We start from the raw sequence: 21,068 nt of genomic DNA, 5'->3' as shown, positions 1-21,068 counted from the left end.
CCATATGGGTTTAACTTTAGACCCAGCCACACACCCCTTTAACAAGGAAAAAGGAGACATTCTTGTAGCTGTATGGGGAGTATTTCTATAACACCATAACATTTCCTTAACAGCATCTTTGCAATCATCATCGTTGTTGCTGGCAAGTTGAATGCCTTCCTTCAACACTCGGTTGAATCTTTCTATCAAACCATTTTCTCTTGGATTATATACAGAGGTAGTAATGTGTTTTACGCCAACCTTGTTAAGATAAGCAGAAAATTCTTCTGCTATAAATTGCGGACTATTATCTGATAGGATTACACTTGGATAACCCTCTCTATGAAAAATTCCCTTGCAAAATCCAATAATATTAGAGGCCTTGATGTCCCTTACAAAAGCTACTTCAGGCCATTTAGAGTGAAAATCCATCAAGACAATAGCAAACTTATTTTCAATACCCTTGACATGAAATGGACCACAAATATCGATAGCGACTTTGTCCCAAGGCTTGTCAGGAAAAGGAGTTGCAGAAATAGTGGTTTCTTGAGATTTGTAAGATTTGTCACTACACATACATGCTAGACAATTTCTAACGCATCTATCTATGTCTTTGTCCATTCCGACCCACCAAAAATCATTCCTAGCTCTCCTTTTCATGCTAGTCATTCCACTGTGTCCTTCATGTAATAAATTCAACAATTTGTCACGCAATGCTGAAGGTACAACTAATCTGTCGCCTCTCCTAAGTATGCCATCATAAAAAGATAATTCCGGCCAAACCATCTTATAATCGGCCAAAGATGATAAATCTACACCAACATGTAAGTTATTGATAATTTGCTGTAGCAAAGTGTCTTTAGCCACAGCTTGAACCCATTCTTTATCACTAAATGCATTGTTACAGGATTCTTCGATGCTGGCAATTAACCACTCATCATTATCCTCAGCTGTATAATCCTTGTCATAAGGCAAAGGAAGGCGTGATAAACAGTCTGCATTTATATTTTTGTGACCAGGAACATAGTTTATTTGAAAATTATATCCCTGTAGTCTATATAACCATTTTGCTTTTCTAGGCGTGGCTCTTGAAGCACCTTTGGTAGTAAAAATATCAATGAGAGGTCGGTGATCTGTTCTTAATTCAAATGCAGTTCCCCAAATGAAAGTTTTGAAATGGTCTACACCCCACCAACATGCTAAAGCCTCCTTTTCAATTACGGAATACGAAGGTTCAGCACCCTTAAGTGTGCGAGACGCAAAAGCTATAATTCGTTCAACTCCATTGTGCTTTTGCATAAGAACAGCACCTAAACCATATGCACTAGAGTCCACAACAATTATAGAAGCATGATCTGGATCATAAGGTTTAAGAGCTACAGCTTTTGTGATATCACTTTTGATGTTTTCAAAAGCTTGTTGACACAAAGTTGACCATATGAAAGAAGTACCCTTTTTCATTAACAATCTTAAATTATACACTTTATCAGCAAAGTTTGGGACAAATTTAGAGTAGTATTCTGCAAGTCCCAAAAATGATCGTAACTGATCTTTATTAATGGGGTGAGGTGCTTTTTCAATGGCATCCAATAATTTCATCTTAGGTTTAACACCTTCCTTGGAAATGGTATGTCCAAGATAATCAATTTGTTTCACCCCAAACTTGCATTTTTCACCACATACAGTCAGACCAGCATCTTGTAGTTTCTGCAGAACACTGTGTACTGCCTTGTCATGAGAAAATAGATCTTTGCCCCAAATAAGAACATCATCCTGAAAGTTTCTCACATTCAATTCATCCTTCAAAATACTACACATGACTCTTTGAAAGACTGAGGATGCAGATGCCAATCCAAATGGCATTCTGAGATATTGAAAAGCACCTTCAGGCGTAATGAAAGATGTTAAATGCCTAGAATCTGCATGTAATTTGATTTGGTGGTATGCATTAGACAAATCAATTGATGAGAAATACATAGCATCTTTAATACTTGAAATCATCTCATTGATGTGTGGCAGAGGATATCTATCAACCCAAATATTTTTATTCAGATCTCTCAGGTCCACACACATCCTACTTTTTCCATTGGGTTTGCGAGCCAAAACGATGGGACTAAGCCAATCTGAGGCTTCAATAGGTTCTATTACTTTGGCATCACACAATCTATTTAATTCTTCTTTCAAAGGATTTCGTAAGGCAAATGGTACATTCCTTACTTTATGAACAGATGGAATGTTGTCCGCTTTTAAAATGATCTTATGTTCAAATTTGACTAAACATCCTAGATCCTTGCTAAATAATTTGGGAAAAACAGATTCCCATTTTGAAGAGGAATCTTCATTAGTTAATAATGCCTGGTCAGGATAATCATTAGCCAACACTACCTGATCAGGATGATTGGGATTTAATACTAACCCCATCTTTTTAAGATCTTTCCAACTTAATAAGGCACGTCCCTGTTCAACAACATATACTTTAGTTGAACAAGATCTACCTTTGAAAGTTAATTGGGCATTAAAATAACCCAAAACAGGTAATTTTATGCCACAATATCGTTTAGGTCGTGCATCAGAGGATATTAAGGTGTCTTTGTTTCCATTTTCCCACATACTTTTATCAATGATAGTGTACGGCGAACACGAATCCGCCCAAAGCATCATGTACACTTGGTTTATTAGCACTTCACATTTAGGCGGACAATAATCTTCAGAAATATCATTAACAAAATCATCCTGCAGCATCATTACTTCAATATCATTATCATTGCTGTCATTTTCATCATCATCACTGTCAACATGAGATTCCACAAGATTGACCGAACGATTCCAATTGCTATTATCACCAGTTCTGCACCATTTAGCAAAGTGACCAATTTTTTTGCATTTAATGCATGTAACCTTACTAGCAGGACATTTATTGAAGTCTGCAGTGTGTTTTTGACTACCACACCTAAAACATACTCGTTTGTTAAAACCAGACTTATTTTTAGAAAAATTAAATTGTATGTCCTTGTTGTTACTCTTAGAGTCTGATTTTTTATAACCACTAGTTAAAGCATTAACATTACCAGATTCATCTTTAGAACTTAACTCTTTAACATAATGGGAAGTATTTTCCATTTTTCTAGCAGTATCAAGTGTTTTCTGTAAAGATAGATTCTTGAGCTCAAGTAAACGTTCTTGAATTTTGATATTTTTAATCCTATTTATAAATTGATCTCTAATAATTTCTTCATGTAAATCTTTGAATTTACATGTGATGGCTAAAGTTCTTAAACATGCTACATATTGTTGCACATTTTCACCAGCCAATTGTGCTCTAGAGAAAAATTTGTGTCTTTCAAATACAATGCTAGTTTTCTTCCCATAATTTTCTTCTAAAGCTTTTAACGCATCAGAATATACATCAATGGATGTATCATTTGCACTTGTTTCACTAGTTTCACTGCTTTCATCATTGTCAACGACAGTTTTTAAAACTGCGGATCTGGTGCACATATTCTGTAATTGCCCTCTGGCAGCTGCACTGTGCAGTGTGGTTACATGCACACTAACAACACTGATGTGTTTGCACTGACCTGCACACAATGGAAAGGTCATTACAAGCAAAAGAAGACCAAAACGATGACCAATCGATTCATAGACCTGGAGCTGCTTACTGCGTGCTGCTCCATAGCAATGCACTGGGAGGTACATACCCTCCCAAGTGTACAGCACTGGCGTGCAGCAACACTAAAATAGGGCAGAGCAGAGACAGTGCCACTGAGGAGGGAGGCGGCTTGGGGGCTGCAGATTATACCTATAGCGGTGTTGCAGCAGAACATGCTATAGGAGTTGCAGTCGCTCAAAGATGCCCCCTCGGAAGGTTAGAGGACAAGTTGGTCTCACTAGAATGCACAGTGGACAACACTATTTAGAGATCCGTCTCTGCTGGCCTTGGCTGTGCTCCCTGGAATCCAGATGCACCTTGCCGTGCGCCCTACCCCTGGTCGCCTACCTAGCCCTAGATTCTTTCTGGGAGTGAGAGAGAGAAGGATGAGGGACTACAGGCATCAGAAAACTGAAGATACGGATGCACACAGAAGGAGAACACCAAGCAGAGGGGAGACACTAAAATTAATATGGAAATGACTCTGCTGTTGTGATCTGAAGTTAGACACTGTCACTGGATGCTTTATTATGAACTGTACCATCTACTCCTGCCAATATCTTATGTCTGTCACTTCTGGTTGCTCTTGAACACATTTCTTTAAAATATATCTCATGATGTCCTGTATTGTGTCAAATAAAAAAAAATGGTTTAAAAAAAAAGTACATGTCCTACCTTTTAATTTCACAGCACCCTGCCCTATGGGATACCTAGGGCCTACCCTAGGGGTGACTTATATGTAATGAAAGAGGAGTTTAAGGCAAGGCAAGAGGTTTTAAATGCCAAGTCGGCATGGCAGTATGACACTGCATTCAGGCCTGCAATGGCAGACCTGGGAAATGCAGGGTGACCCTGCAGGGAGGGCCAGGTCCAACCCTGCCTCAGAAACATCATGGGCACAAACAGTGCAAGCTTTCCTCCTTCAAGGGACAGGTATAGCTTGTGCAGTGGCAGTGCAAGCGTTCCCCATTACAGGTCAGATACAAATCAGGTAGCAGCAGTGCAAGCTTTGCTTCCTCACATAACTGGCACAGCAGGGTAACAGCAAAGCAAGCTTCCCTCTCTGAAAGAAGGCAGCAAATATAGATTTTCTTTTTAAACTGAAGAGATTCAGTAGGGCAAACTAGTACAAGCTTTGATTGCTCACAGAGCATGTACAATTAAAGCATGAGTGACATGTAGGTCACAGGCAGATCGCTAGAGTGGATGCTTAATTCACTTTGAGGAATATATAGGTGGATGAGTGAGTGAGTCTTCGAGTTGTCACACCGTTAGGGGGATACAGAGTAAATCAGGTCAAAATATAAATGCTCTTGTTTAACTCAATGACTTTCCAGCTTCCGGCTAGTTTACAGTTCTTACTTGAATGGCCCATGAATATTTAGGCATTTCTTTATCAAGTGAGTATGCACAGCTGTTCCAGCTAAATTATGGTAATAACCTTATTAATGTAAAAGTTTTATTAGATAGATGGACTTTGTTGCCTTTGTCGTTAAAGGGACGAGTTTTATTAGTTAAAATGTCAACACTTCCTTTGTTTTTACTTTTCTTTATTAATATTCCTTTAAAAGCACCCAATTCATATTTTTGCTAAATAAATGAGTCCATCTGTGAGTTAAATTTGGGGAAATAAACAATTTTGGGTAAAAATGTCTACTCTCCAATTAGACACAATACACCACATTTTTCAACATATTATCGAGCTTAATTGGTTAATTTGATGGTACAATTATCAATAGCATCATCAAACTATGACAACTTTTTTCTAATTGGTATGTTAATTGAAAGTGCAATAAATACCACTGTTACAGAAACGCCCAATAACTGCCCTACTCTATACGGACGATGCCGTAATTATGGCTCGGACACCGATAGGGTTACAAACATCAAGAAAACGTTTGTAATGAGCTGTGGGACAGTTAGTAGTGAACAGAAAGATATTTTTAATGAAAACACAAAGGTAGAGTTTACTAAAACATACCCTTACTTAGCTATCCTAATCGATAATAAAGGCTCATTGCGCCAAGCAATAAAAGCCAGGAAGTTACTTTTTATGAGGACAACGGCGGCTGTGGTTAATTTTTTGCAGAGGTTAGGCAAGAGGCCTCCAACGGAGATGCTCCAAATATATCAAGCCAAATGTGTTAGCACAGCGACATATGGGGCAGGAGTTTGGGGATACGGAGCTGTGGATGAAGTTGAGAATGCCTTTCTGAGGTATTTATTGGCAGTTCCACAAGGAACCTCAACCTTTATGTGCCACACAGAACTGTGAATACCCTACATCACAGACACAATAAGAGTCCAACCGGCTTTATTATGGCATCGTATTTGGTCATCTACAGAAACATCATTTAACAGGGAGGTGTTGAAAGATAGTGTAGGCCTTGAGAATGTTTTTAAGATTGGGTGGCTCAACTACGTAAAAAACTTCCTGTTGGATTTAGGGTTATTAAATGATTATAAAAATCCTACACTGCTAGCTCAAATTCTTAGGAAAACCTTTAAAAAACAATGCATGAGCCACATGGAGGAGCTTTGATTTGTTGCAGAGGCAAACAAGCGATCAGTACAGAATAATTTAATGATGCAAACTAGCCTTAGTATTCAGCCTTATTTTACGTTCATTTTAAGTGGGCATGATAGATTCGAGCTAACACGCTGTAGGCTAAATGTATTCCATCGCTTGGTCAGTTTCCCTAAAATGAATGATTGGGCGAAAAATCTATCAAACTGCCCCTGTGATAAGGTATCACCCAAACATCGATGCATGTTGTCTTGTTTTGCAAATTTTATAAAGAACTGAGAAAAAAATGGATCAAACCTATTTTAAAAATTTAGGGCATGAGACAATGTCGCCCAGCCTATCTTGCAATGCAATGTTTAGATGCAGAATGCTTCACGAGAAATATCGCACATTTTTTGAAAACTAGTATTAGGCATAGAAAACATCTTTGAAAAATGTTTTTTATTATGAATTCTGTACGGTAAATAAGTCTTTTTATCTCCCTTTTTTTAACTATGCACTAGTTTTTCTTGACAACTTCCTGCATGTTTACTGTGCTTAATAATGAAGTTATGAATTTATTAATTGTATTGAATTTTATAACCTAATTGTATTATGAGACAGAAAAACAGTTTTTAAATATTGTTTTAAATTGTACTTTTATTGTTTTTTTCTACCATCATATGAAAAAATCGAATAAAGATAATTTTGAATTTGAATAGTTAAAATGTCAACACTTCCTTTGTTTTTACTTTTCTTTATTAATATTGGCTGCACAGATTGTGGGAGGTGGTCGGGATGGAAAGGATCACTGCAGGGATCAACCACATGTTGCCTAAGTTTGATAAGACCTGGGGGTCCACTGTGGCATACCTATCTTCCGAATTTATCAAGCTCACTTCCCCCCGATACCTCATGGTTCTGCAATTCCCTATGGCTCCCCCTGTAACCCCACCCACCCCTTTGAAGGACAGTCAGTGCTAGACCCCTACAGAGTCATAGCTTGAGCTGGGGGTGGTTTCCGGTCTCCTCTCTTTCCTATGATTTCGTCCTCATATCTGCTTTATTCTACTATTCTTGGACTCTCGCCTTTGTTTTCCTCTTTTCTTTTTGTTTTTATTTGCATTAATACAATTTGAATTGAATGCTAGGCTCCCCGCCGGCCAGTAGTTGTAGGTGGGTAGAATGTTATCGTTCCCAGCTTTTATAATCAAATGGTTTAAGCCATAAATGGGTTTTGATTCTGCTAGAGAGATTGATAGGAATTCAGTTTACCTGGTTAAATATTTGGTACAGGGAGATTGCTAAACTGATTTTGAGATTGTTTTACTTACCATGTACTTGCTCTATGAATATGTGTGAATTAGTTGTATTACCTACTTGAGTTGTGACACCGATCTCACGTAGGTGATACTCCACGTCAGCATTCTGAAAGCCCTGCTCCGTCCGGTCTTTCGGAGATCTGCTGTTTGTAGTGAATCTTTGGTTTTACCCGAATTCAGAAGAAGCTGGTACCTAGTAGATTATTATTTCTGGAGCAGCTTAGCCACTGCCTAAGTATCTATTTTCCTAAGTACCTATGATCCAGACATGCACACATGTGCTATAACATCAAACAAGGTGTGAATGTGTTATAGGGGTTCCATTTGAAAATGTAGGACTGTGTATGAGGACAACAGAAATTCAGAATGCAAGGAATGAGTCCATCTACACCATCCAAAACTGTTGGCCCAACTCTGATCTAGCTCACAGTGCCCCTCCCAAACCCCTTACCTTTCTAGGGTGTCAGGTGATTTTGGTAACCTCGAACATTACACTCTGATCCCCAAAGTACTAGTGGAAACAGATCTTATCCCTTTTGTTGTTTACTCATGCATGCCTTGATAGACAGAAGAAAGATATGAAGGACGTTTTCAATACATTTATTGAAACAATCATAATCTTGCATAGAAAGAGTGAGCTCTGATTATTAGACTTATAAAACAAAGCAAAGTAACCATCATTGTGAACATTGGTGAAAAGAATAAACAGTCTAACCATGGCAGTCTGATTTCTATATCCTTCTAGATCTCTAACTATCAATACCCCTACTCTGAAAGCAAAGTGAGAGTACCCTCTGCCAATCAGTTGTGTTAGCCTGAGTCCCCATACCTGGATGACTTAGTCTGGAATTGGATTGACAATCCCTCTCTGCAGGATCAGGATGGAAGACCACTGTTAGCAGAGCTGCATGTCAAACACAGCATTCGTTCCAGGACTGTCGTGGCTCGGGTGCCCCCTCTGACTCTGCACTGTTTATATAATAAAACTACTTTGTTAGAGGTACAGCTCTGATGCAATGATGTGTCTAAATGTTAGAAACTGTCTCTGATCGGGCAACTAAAAGCACTTGGATGTCTTGTTCTGTTACCTATCCTTGAACAAAGTATATAGATCAGGCTTTCTAAAAACAAGCAGCATGTGCAGTGTTTCTTAGACCCCTATTGTGAAAAAGAAATCTGTAAAAAATAATGTAACTAAATAATGTAACTAAAACGAAGTCTGCTAAAATATGTCAAATATAACTCTAAAATGGACAACTAAAGTGGGTCCAAGAGGACCCCACTAAAAATGTACGCATAGCACATGCTGTGCAATCCCAGCTTTGGTGCATCACCTGTTCAAAAAGCTGAGAGTCACCATTGCCTGGGAGGCAACAGTAACTGAGGTAGCGCAGCTAGAGCCTCTGCTGAACTGACTGTTTCAATCAAATGAAATTGATGTTAAGGAGAAATAGCCTAGAAGGGGAAAGATTACTTACCAATGCACCTTAATAAGGAACACTGGACATGCATGACTGCATTATGATTACAAGGCTTTCAGCCACTAAATAATTCAAGTAAAGCTGATATCTAAAAGGCAAAAAAAAGCATTTTCTTGCATTGAAGATGGCATAGGATGAGTGTGCTGTGTGATGGTGAGCGTAAAGGAAAAACCAAGAGAAAGAAGAAGTAACTATGGTGAGAAATAAGATCCAGTGGCTAACGTGTAACTGCACAATTCAAAAGTCCTATGTCTTCACAGCTGCTTTTCCCACTTGACCAAATTGTCTGATCCAGTGCTTTAATATTCAGATATGGCAATTTGTTAATCTTGGAGCAGCTGGAAATGGTCCAGTACATATTGCACGCTGTGCATTTTTAATTCACAATGAAGGAAGGCAATGTGGATAGAGAAGATACAAGTCAGGGTAAAAAGTGGAAGTGGAAGGGTGAAGAGGCAGAGAGAGAAAAAAGGCACAGGGCAAATATGAGTGGGAAGATTTTAGAATTACAAAATTATTTACCTCTCTTCGGCTTGACCCTGCTGCTCCAGTCCAAGCCCAATTCCTCCGAATGAAAAGTGAGACTCGGGAAAATCAATCACACCAGCCACTGTCTGGACATTAGGTTGATACTACTCCAACTCTACTAACTTTTCAGAGCACCTGATCTGTCAGGAAATATCCAATGTTTCCTGAGGGTCAGACCATAACTTTAATAGATTGGGAGGGCATGCACACCTGCTTTATCACTCTGCCAGAAGGAGATGTAAAGTTTTTTTTGGCTTTGTGATCCCAGGCTCGAAAATTCTTAGGCCAGTGAATTTATTTTACATGGCCAGCCCCCTGACCTTTTTTTTCTATTAGCTTAGCTTACAGTTGTCTGTAAACAAAGTGACCTTTACTCAGATGTTTAACTCCCTTGTTACCAATAACTTGGATAAACATTAGTAATTGAGTCAAAACTGTGCTTCGTTAGAAAGACTTCATAAAATGAACCAGCAACTTTTGGCTCAACGCCATAACCAGTTAAGTAGTTATGCCAACTGTGTATATTTCTGGCTGTGTCTAAACTTACTAATATAGGTTTTCGGGGGGGCGTGGCTAGCAGCCGACGAGCATGGTCGCTAGCTAAGAGAGAGCTCCCGCATCTCCGCCGACTATCCTGAACAATCCTGTGCCATGGGGAGCTGTAAACTCGCTCCGAGAGTGCGGCACGACTTGGGCGACCAGATGCGGACAAAGCGACAGTGAAAAGAGCCCTATATGACATGCCAGAGTGAGCCGAACGGACGAGGATGGAGGCACCAACATGGCGGCACCCAGACAGGCTATGGTGGCGTATGGACTCCAGTAGCGCCTGCACACCGAAGACCCATCGAGACAAGCTGCGGACGAGGTGAGGGTCGGAGAAGGTGACTGACCCAGCGGAAGAGGCGAGCGGGGTCCTGAATACAGCTGCAGCTGACTGGAGGTAATGGGATGGACGTCCCGGAGCGGAGGCCACAAATCGAGGCCCCGGCTCTAAAGACCTACTAGACCTGCTAGGCCTCGACAGGGCCCTGCTGGAAAGGGAATATTTGCGGAGCGGGGGATGGGAGTGACCCAGGGGCAGAAGCAACAACTCGCAGACACTGGCGAGGCTGCCCAGAAGACCCTATTGTCTCCATGTGTGGACCGGAACGGAGACCTGGCCCCGGCGCCACAGAAGGCGAGCAATCAACAACTTGGCTGAAGCCATGAGCCACATGCGGCCCTTTTGAGTTAAACCCCCCTCCCACAGGTACTCGATCGTTTACTGCGGCTTCAGAATGAGGGGCGGTGAATCCTGGCGAGACCTGGGCTGCACAAGAACACCACCAGCAGAGAAGCTGAGGCTGAGTCAGCAGCTGAGGGCAGAATCCCTGACATTGAGGGTGTCCCAGAGGATGCCAAAATAAAACTGAGAGGATAGAGGGCAGGCGTAGGGTAAAGGGTGTGCAGGAACACCACCACCTGAAGCGGCACACTCATTACGCAGTGTGAGGGGTTCTCTCCTCCCCATTTGTGCCAGAGGTGCCTGCAACCTCCTGAAAGACAGCGACGAGCACCTAGAATCAGCCCTGGTCCATGCGCATCTATAGTTGCAGAAGAGATAGAGGATGGCACTATCCCGCCTAGCCAGAGATCTATGTGAAGAATACTCGATTGCAGTGCAGCTTGCTAAGCCCCCATCGTTGTGGAGTACCCAGACACAGTGACTGCCCTCAGACGGAGAGGAGAGCTGAACACTAGGAGCTGGAGAGCAGCGACCCTGTGGAAACCCGACAGGCCAACGGCAAGATTGCTTGACTCACTGGGTAAGCGGCGGGAATTACCGAGGCTGTCCCTGATTTTACTATTTGTTCGCAAGACTTCAAGACGCACACATGGCAACAGGCAGGGGTCCAAAGGCCAACGCACAAAATAAACTTGCCAAATTCACCTGGAATAAAACAGGGGATGACTGAGAAGCACACCAAATGGACAAAACAGAGGCGCAAAATGCCCCCAAACCTTGGACGGAATCAACGCTCCACAACGTCATGGCGGCCATAAGCGGAGTGCGCACCTCTCTGGACTTAGTTAAGGTAGAGGTATCTCTCATCAGAGCGAACTTTCGTAAAATGGACGAAAGGGTAAAGAAACTCAAAATTGTCGCGACAGCGCTGCAGACTGACTCTTCCCAGCTCCAAACGCAGGTGGCTGAACTACAGTAGAGATAGGAGAAAATGGCACAATAACTTGATGAATGTGAAGGACGGGCCCGTCGCAACAACACACGCATATTAGGTGTTCCAGAGTGGGCTGAGGGGCCAGCAGCTAACCCTACAACCCAGTAACCTGTCACGGTACTTCTCGATAGAGAGGGCACATAGGGTGCCAGGAGGCAGGCCGAAGCTCAGAGTGGAGTCTGACGGCAGGACATGGTTCTCCACATCGCCAGAGGAAGCGTGGGACTGGTTGGAGGGGTGGCGCAGGGTGGAGGCCAAAGAAGGTATAGCAATGGAGGACCCAGGCCACAGAGGGGGAACTTGGACGATCCATCTGTAGGTGACTCCGCTGCCATCAACCGCGAAGGAGATAGAGCCCGCATAGACCTTGGGGATGAGGAATGACAGACGGTAGTTCTACGAAAGTGCAAGTATTGCATAAGTGGTGAGACTGTCTTAAGACTTACATACAAATGTGGTTGCTTGGAGATTTGATTGTTGCATACTTAGTTTTATTCGCACCCCTCTGAGGGGGATACTCCTGGGACACTTTACTAGTACGGACAATGGATAGACCGCAAAAGGCAAGATGTAATGTGCAACTAGCGGGGATGGGAGCTGACTAACCCCTCTATTTTTTCAGTATTTCGGGGGGAGAGAGGCACTCTGCCTAGATGGGGAGTGGGTAGTTGTAAATCCACAGGCAGGGGGGCAGGGAGGTGGTGTTCTGGGTGTTCATTCTTTCAATGTTTGGTAGACTCGCAATGTGACCACTATATATTGCAATGTACCGCTGTTCTAGCCAGTTTTAGCAGCGGGGGAAACAAGCAGGTGAGAGTTACTTGGGTTCAGCTAGTATCAAATGCAACTTGTCCATTATCATTGAACTACTGTATTGTGATTTTCACCATGGTACACGATGAGGGATGACAGAGATCGGTCACTCTCTGTTCTAGCCTGGAATGTGAATGGGATGGGGGATAAAATCAAAATGGGAATTGTCCACAGCACTTGAAGAGACAATCTCCAGATCTCGTACTACTGCAAGAGACACACTTGGTCAGCCATAAAAGCAAAGCCCTTACTAGATGGGGCTACAAACTCCTACTACACGCAGACTACACCACAGGCTCCAGAGGAACGGGTATCGTGGTTAAAAGAAGTACACCTCTTATGGCGCACCGTACGTGGGCAGACCCTGGGGGACAATTTGCTGTGTTAGAGGCCAAGTGGGAGTGGAGAGCACTTAATGTGATTTCACTATACCTGCTGTGAGCATTAGGCAAGGAAGCCCTGGTAGACCTTGGTAACATACTAACCGATTAGGTTCAAAGTGTTGTGCATTACGCATCGCATTGCCCAAGGGAAAGGCCCAGCGTATTTGCAAAAACTTCTAACCATTCATTGTCCCAGACGTAATTTGAGATCACTGGGAACTATGCTGTTCAGGGTACCTCGCATCCGGAAGGCTAGAATGGGAGGCTGTTCATTCAGGTACTTGGCGGGTAAATACTGGAATGAGCTTCCCATTGAACTCTGTATGGAACCATCAGAAGTAAGATTTCGCCTTAAATTTAAAACCTACCTTTTTCCACATACATAATTATCTTCAGCTAGAATTTGCCATGTCTCTTAGCCTTGTGTTATCAGCTACTTAGGGGGTTGACAGCAATCATAGCGCGGGGACACACTGTGCTGAGTGTAACCAAGCGCTTTAGAAATGGTTTTATTATTATTATTATTATTATTATTATCTTTCCGGGGGCACCTTAATCCTGGGAGGTGACTATAATATGACAATGGATGATACAATTGATAGACACCCACAGCGGCCGGGAGCGAGATCAAAAGGGCTCATGGCAGAATTCACTACAGCGATGGGGCTGACTGATGTGGGGCGAGCACTACAGCCGACTGACACACAATACACACATTTCTCCAATGTACACAGAAGTCTATCTCGTATTGATTATTTTCTAACATATACTGCCTCATTAGGTAACTTTAGGCACCCCCAAGCCCTGCCGAGAGGCATTTCAGATCACTCCCCGGTCAGGATCGCATTCACGCACAGGGAACGACAGCCACGCACCACTATCATCCTCAACCCGTGGCTGCTGAAAATTACTGACATAAAAGAGGAATTATGCACACAAACCGGTAACTACTTCAAAAAAAAATCTGGGCTCGTGAATTTGGCGCAAACCATATGGGAAGCGTATAAAGTGGTTCTGAAGGGGCAAGCCTTTTCTTTAAAAACTGGGTATATTCAGAAGAAGAGCCGATTATTAGTTCAGGTGGAAGAAGAACTACAACTGGAGTCAGATCACGCGAATAGCCCATCGGATGACACTCAACATCGCTTGGCACTTAGACAAGAAGAGTACAGAATTAAAACTAGAGAACACATGATGGCTAAACACCGCAGTATTCAATACAGACTGTACGAATTGGATGACAGAGCCGGCAAAACACTGGCATGGTTGGATAAGCGAGAACAGGGAACAATATTGGTGCCCAGGTTAGCACTGCCAAATGGCGAGACACTTACTGACCCCAGGGACAAAGCGGAGGCATTCGCAGATCACTTTGAGAAGGTATACTCCCCCTTTACCAAATACACAGCAGAAGACTCTTGTCTACTCCTCTCAGACAGTGACTTGCCAACACTCTCGGAATCAGATAGAGACACCCTTGATGATGACCTAACGGATGAAGAGATTCAAAGGGCCATCGGTCAAATCAACTCGGGAAAGGCGATGGGGGATCGAGTTTCAAAAAGCAACAGCCTCTCAAGTAGCCCCACACCTGCGAGCTATGTACAATGAAAGCTACAAGAAGGGACAGCTGCCTAAAGACCAGCGTCTGGCTACCATAGTAGTCATCCGTAAGCCACTGAAGCCTGTTGACAGTTGTGGCTCGTACAGGCCTATCTCGCTGATTAACGTAGAGGCTAAAATCCTAGCGAATGTCCTAGCCATACGACTCGTTGCAGTCATTTCCTCCCTAGTCACCCTGCTAAATCTGGCTTTATGCCACGGAGAAATACAGCACTCAATATCCGTTGTCTCCATAACGTGCAGGCGCACAGAGAATTCCTGGAACAAGATGCAGTGGTGCTGTCGTTGGATGCCTCCATTCTATCCCATTCTATAGAATAGCCATACCTATTTGAGGTTCTAAGCCTGGTGGGACTTGGCCCCAAGTTTCTGGGTTGGGTGAAACTGTTGTATACCGATATACAGGGGCAAGTGAGAGTCTATAACTACACGTCCAGCGTGTTTACGCTACAGAGAGGTACTCGAAAGGGGTCTCCACTGATATTTTCCCTCATATTAGAACCTCTCGCCGCGTGGATAAGTCATGACATAATGGTAAGGGGGCTGAAATGGGAAGACCGAATATCATTGTATGCCGATGACATACTATTGTACCTTGCCTCCCCCTACATATTCATACACACTGTTTTAAACATATTTACAAATTTCAGAAAATATTCTGGGTATGCAATCAATTGGAATAAGTCGGTACTGTTCGTTCTTTGGGGGCAGATCCCTCGTCTTCCAGTGAACTGTACAATAGAAGTGGCTAGAGAGGGATTCCGGTATTTGGGAATATTTCTAACGTTAGATCCGGCTCTTTTTCACAACCATAATTTAGAGCCCCTGCTAGCCAGGCTATGAACTGATGTAAAACACTGGCGATACCTGCCCTTGTCCCTAGTGGGCCGCGCCGCCCTCTCAAAGATGAGGGCCCTTCCGCGCTTTTTATATATTCTTCAGAACTGCCCAAACCGTGTCCCAGATGCATATTTTACAGCAGTGGAAAGTGAGGTCCGTACACTGCTGTGGGAAGGTAAGGCCCCTAGGCTGGCAATAAAAAAGCGAACAAAAAGTTGGGGGCATAGCATTACCAGACCTTACGCTTTACTATTGGGCCTCACAACTGGTAGCGGTAAACCATTGGATGTATCACCTCCCTAAAGATCCAGCCTATTCAATAAAAGATTTTTAAAAATATATATAGGTTTTCAGAAGAATTGATTGGCAAATATGATGCTGGGCTTATTTGAGTGGTTGGTGCTCAGATAAAGCAGATCAAAATAGAGGTAAGGCAAGTAAACTGCAACACAAGACTAGATGCAGATCATCATGGTGAAAGAGGGAGAAACAGTCAAGATGGATAGCATATACATGTGTGTAAATGCAACAGGGTTGAGGGAGTCCCCAGAGGTTTTTCAGAGGCTAAATTAAGTAAGTACTACCAGCTCTATTTGTGGTAGAGTGGGCAAGAAGTTAGGCTTATCCAGAGGGTGTGTTAAAGCATTTATTGTATTCACTCAATCTAGGACTAAATACACACACTCAGGGACAGAATCCAGACCAATTAGGCAAGTATAAAAAAGGTATACTTATGTTAAATTTTAGAACCAATCAGGAATGGGCACAGGTAAGTAAAATACATTCTCAAATGCAAGACTGTTCAAGGAAATGCAGTTGGGATTGAAGTTGCAAACATTACAGGCTTGCATATGCTTTGGAAACAGTTTAAATTACACAGTAATTTTTAGATTACATTTTAGTTACTTTTATATTACTTTGAGTAATGGGTGGTCCCGGTCGAGGGGACTTATCAGGTTGAGGCTACAGGCGTCGTCTCAAAGCTTGAGGGAGATTGATGATCACCAGATCCCAGGTCAGAATTGCTGGGGAGACCTCCTTGGGTTGTGTGGCCACTTGAACTTGGGCAGTAGGCATCAAGTGCAGAGTGGTGCAGAATTGCTGAGTCACCAGATTTCCAAATTCTGTGGGTGAGTCTTTGCTTGAGCGAATCTGGTGCTCACAGGAAGCAGAGTCTGTAAGAGGGGTGCAAGATAGGTCCTCCGGGCTCAGGGGTTTGCTGCCTGATGGACTCGCCTGTGTTCTTTCTCTAGGCAAGTGATAGGCAAGTTGTAGACTGGGCGCAAGCAGTTCATGTACTCTTCTTCCTGGATCAGCATGGCTCTTCGGTCCTTCTACTTTCTACCTTAAATCTGAGAAGGCAAAGGTCAGGATTGCCCCTACATACTAGATTTCGGGGTGTTAAAGGGGTGTGCAGGTCGGGACCAATAGGTCCCTTACTTGGGGTGGGTACACCCCTATTATGCCACCCTCCAATGGGAGGGGGCATGAGCCTCTCCCTAATTGGCTGGGTCCCCTCATATTCAAGATGGAGGGGAATGAGATGTGTGCTTCACCTCACCTCCCCCACCTGAGGGCTGAGATTGGCAAAGGTGGGCACACCTCTCTTCCTAGCTTGGGTTTCCTGGCGATGCTCCCGCCCAAAGTTGTGGCCAGAACCAATGGGAGCCATTTGCTGGGGCCAGCAAAAGGCAGGGACAGCTTTCAAAGGTGGCAGGCCTTTGAAGCTCCCCCTGTCATGGACCCATCACATCCTGTGGAAGGAGGAATGACACCTCTGCCCAAGATGGGCTTTGTTTCTGAACCCAGAGAGTGGAGACTCTCTACCCAGGGGTCCAGAAACCTGTCTTGTGGTGGCAAATGACAGACCGCCATTCAGGAACCACACCAGGGTCGCTAGATTTTGAGTGCATTTTACATTAAATCCAACACTAGCATCAGGGTGTGTTTAATGTGGTGAGAAGTTTGCTACCAACCTCCCCAGTTTTTAGTAAAGCCAATATATAGCTGTGGAGTTTGTAATGACCAACTCTCAGACCATATACTCTTTATGGCTTTACTACTCTTACACTGTCTAAGAATGGGCTTAGACACTGTAGGGGTACAGAGCTTATGTCACTGTACCCTCACCTTAGGCCTAAGGTAGTGGGTTACAGGCATGGCACACAGGGGCATCTGCCATGTTGACTCTTCACTTTTCTCTGCACCAAAACATGGAGCCTGCAATGGCAGTGTGTGGTTGTTAAAGTAAAAGACCTCTGAGAGTGGCAGAATAGGTGATGCAGCCCATTGAGGCCTTCCCTGGTCACAGTGCCTTTGGTACCTTTTACAAGAGGCTTACCTGTGGCCAGAGATGTGCCAATTGTGGGTACAAAGGTACAATCTTGGGAAAGAACGCAGGCCCTGGGAACTTGATGGCAGGGACCCAGGGCACATCAAGTCAGGTTGCATCAGATGTCAGGCAAAATGCGGGGGGTAACCATGCAAAATAAGGGGCACTTTGCTATAGCGGCATTACCACAATCATGAATGTTGCCTGCTAGTAGAAAGCTGTGCCACAGAAGGCCTTGCATGCCTGCAAACAAAATGAAACGCGAGCACTCACAAAATACCAGATAATTATACTGTTTGGCGACATGGCAATACATACTAGTTAATAATCTGCTGTCATTTAATTCTAGGGCAGCAAGTGAGCTACAATGAGGCTTCGGTTTCCTGGGGCAGGTTTTGCAAGGTAAGCTCCATACTGTAAATGTTGCACCTCCCATTGTTTCAGGTGTGTGACATTTTTAAGAAGCTCCTAATAAGTTGTTGGCTCACAAAATTAGGAAACAACTTTCACACCTTCTTCCAGCTCCTAACCATCTTATACACTGCACTCTACATTCACATTATCACTTCCACTTCGCTTTTTTACCTTTTTAGGTCTCAACTAGACAGTTACTTGTGCTGTATCTTTGAGAGATGTTGTATACACTTTGTGGGCTTCGGCCTGCCCATAGGCTGCCCATTGCTGGCTCCATTGCTGCTCTCATATTTGTTCTCCCCAATTGTCCATGGCGTGCATGCATCATGCCTCTTCCTGCATTTAGCCCTCTCCAAGAGCATGTACCAATTACTACTATCCATCCACTGCTCCCCTTTTAGGAACTGTTTTGGAAACTTTTTTTTTCTTTTACAGGAACGCTCGTGTTTTCAGCCTCTCTAAGCTCTATTTCTGTAAGCAAGCCTGTAAATCTTGTTCTTATCTCAACACATTTGCTGTGCAATCAAAGACTGAGAACACAACAGCCTAATTTGACATGTTTCCGGAAACAACTGAAATGTTGGCTCTTTGTGCAACAATATTAATCTATGCTTTACTTAATCTATTGTTTTTTATATTCTTCCTTTGTTGCTTATCTTGTATATTCCAGCGCCAAGACGCCCTTGGACATTTGATGCACTTTACAAATAATATCAATATCAAATGCTGTTTTCCTAGGGTGCCTTTTTGAGCACTCAAGTTTTCAGTTGCTCCAAGCTCCAATTCTGTAAACAAGCCTGTATATTTTGTTCTTATCTCGTCACATTTGCTGTGCATTCAAAGACTGAGATCACATTTTAGATGCTGTTTTCTGAGGGTGTCCGTTTTCTTTTCTTTCTCTGAATTCAAAGTGAGACAATTTTTTTTAAATGTCCCAGTGTTAGTCAGTGTAATCTCAAGATTTTAAAAATGCTTTTTTACTTCTTTCTCATTTCTTTTTAATGTTATTCTCATCCTCACCAGTATCTAGCTCTCACATAATTTTAATATCTACAGATATCCTTGTCAACTGATATCAAATTAGTTTGATTTCTTATGTTTCCCGAACTGACAAAATCACCTAGGGTTCATTATCACATACACAAGCTCACCACACGCCAAGATAGCGACCAAAACAACACTCTAAGATATCTCCGGGCACTGCTAACAAAACTGTAGAGGGACTAACAATCACTTCCCCTTTAAAAATAGTGCTCAAACTGAATATCGTCCAAACATCAGATGCATTAGAATACCGGGATTCAACCCTTGATGGGTAAGACAGCCTACCACGCCCATTTCCTATTAGCCAACTTGGCCGGAGCCCTCCCTTTACAAGTAGTTTGTTTTGACTGCCCTATTATGAGCTGTGACCTCAACATGTAACTTCTTTTGGCATAATGACTGCACACATCGTTATATGCACTGTGCACAACTAATTAGCCTGCCTTAACTACCTGATTCAGAGTGATACCTCTATAGTATGCACTGCAACCAAAATACATAGGACCTGATTATGACCATGGCAATAGCCATGGTGGTGGTGCGGACATATGTATGTATGTGTATGTTTGTGTGCATTGTATTATTGTGTTTAATTACAAGAGCCTTACAGATAGGCAAAGCTGTTAGGCCAGGCCCAAAAAAGCACCTTAATACACATACAACTAAAATCTATGCAGTGAATTGCAAATATGTACACAATTACAGTCGGCAAAACAAAATATAATCCCTCATGAGAAGGCCCTGCAAAGATTATCACAATGCAAATATTTTAACACTGCTTTTTTCAGAGGGGGTAACAAACAATAAAAACTTTCTAACAGTAATCTGTGATGCTCCATGTAGCAAAATACCTGTCTATGGGCTTTAACACTGTGTAATCTCAATCCACCCTTAAAGTTCTATTGCCTTTAACATATACCTTTTACAATAAGTATGTCACACCTACTTCCTTCGTTGTCACTTTTCATAATAAACAGATCAGACCAATTACATCTGACATAGGTATACATCTTCCCAATTATTGAATCAGACTTATAACTTTTATTTGTGTCTTGTCTCCATAACCAATTCAAGCCTACTGTATTGAGCATAAGCTTACTCGAGGCAGCCATCAGTCATACGGTGATAAAACTAGAATTATGAAATAATTTTGCACAAACATATAGAACCTCTACTAGGGGAACCCAGCAAGGATTTCTCATTACAGGCCAAATTGTCTACCCACTGGGTTTGTTTAAGGGGTAGTTAACACAAAACCTGTTGCCTGCTATAACAGTCTTCTAGCATCCATATGACATAATGCATGCCTCGTGACTTTAGCACATATTATAACAACTGTAACATGTTTTTTGCAATACATATGTCAGGTCTTCTGCTTTTTTTGTAGCTTTTTATATTTTCACAATTAACAGATTAAACATTTCCCAATAAACCAATCAGCCTTTAGCATTGTTCACTGGCTTGTCACTATGAGCAACTCATGTATACTGTATGGAACAAACGTTTTCCTAAAAGGCAAAAAGTGCAGTCCAAGAACCCTTTGTTTTAACGGAATCCAAACACTGTCTGCCCATTGGAAAGCTTTTCGAAAAGAGCAACATGTTGGTCGAGACAAAGCCTCTCTCTTAGCACTGCTTCATAAGCTGTTTTTGTGGTGGTCTGGGGTCAAGTGACAGCTGAGGTATCAATCCAGGCGTAAAAACGAAAAGCAAACCTGTCTCGATTGAGAAGGACTGTGGTGATAGATGTCCTTATTTTAGCCAGTCAGTTTCTGGTTCCTCCTAGACAGCAGACAATGTGGTGGAAGGCATAGCTTGAAAGGCACATGCGGCCTGGTCATGTATGTCCTTTATCAATTGTAAATGGAGGTGCACTTATTTACACTACCCGCAGAAAATAAATCCTCTAGAAAATGTGCTGTGGCTTTTCACA

At 42.6% G+C, this 21,068-nt stretch overlaps 1 protein-coding gene across 1 annotated transcript in view; it reads left to right on the top strand.

Moving 5' to 3' along the window:
• The window catches only part of STAT4 (signal transducer and activator of transcription 4), an 836,765-nt gene that overhangs the window by 635,263 nt on the left and 180,434 nt on the right, over positions 1-21,068 (top strand). The window contains exon 18 of the mRNA XM_086955386.1: positions 18,028-18,080. Within this exon, the coding sequence (XP_086811512.1) occupies positions 18,028-18,080 (53 nt within the window). The remainder of the gene's footprint in view (positions 1-18,027; positions 18,081-21,068) is intronic.

The sequence above is a fragment of the Lissotriton vulgaris genome, chromosome 2_1, assembly GCF_964263255.1.
Source record: "Lissotriton vulgaris chromosome 2_1, aLisVul1.2, whole genome shotgun sequence".
NCBI lineage: Eukaryota > Metazoa > Chordata > Amphibia > Caudata > Salamandridae > Lissotriton > Lissotriton vulgaris.
This window is presented reverse-complemented; position numbering and strand designations above follow the sequence as displayed.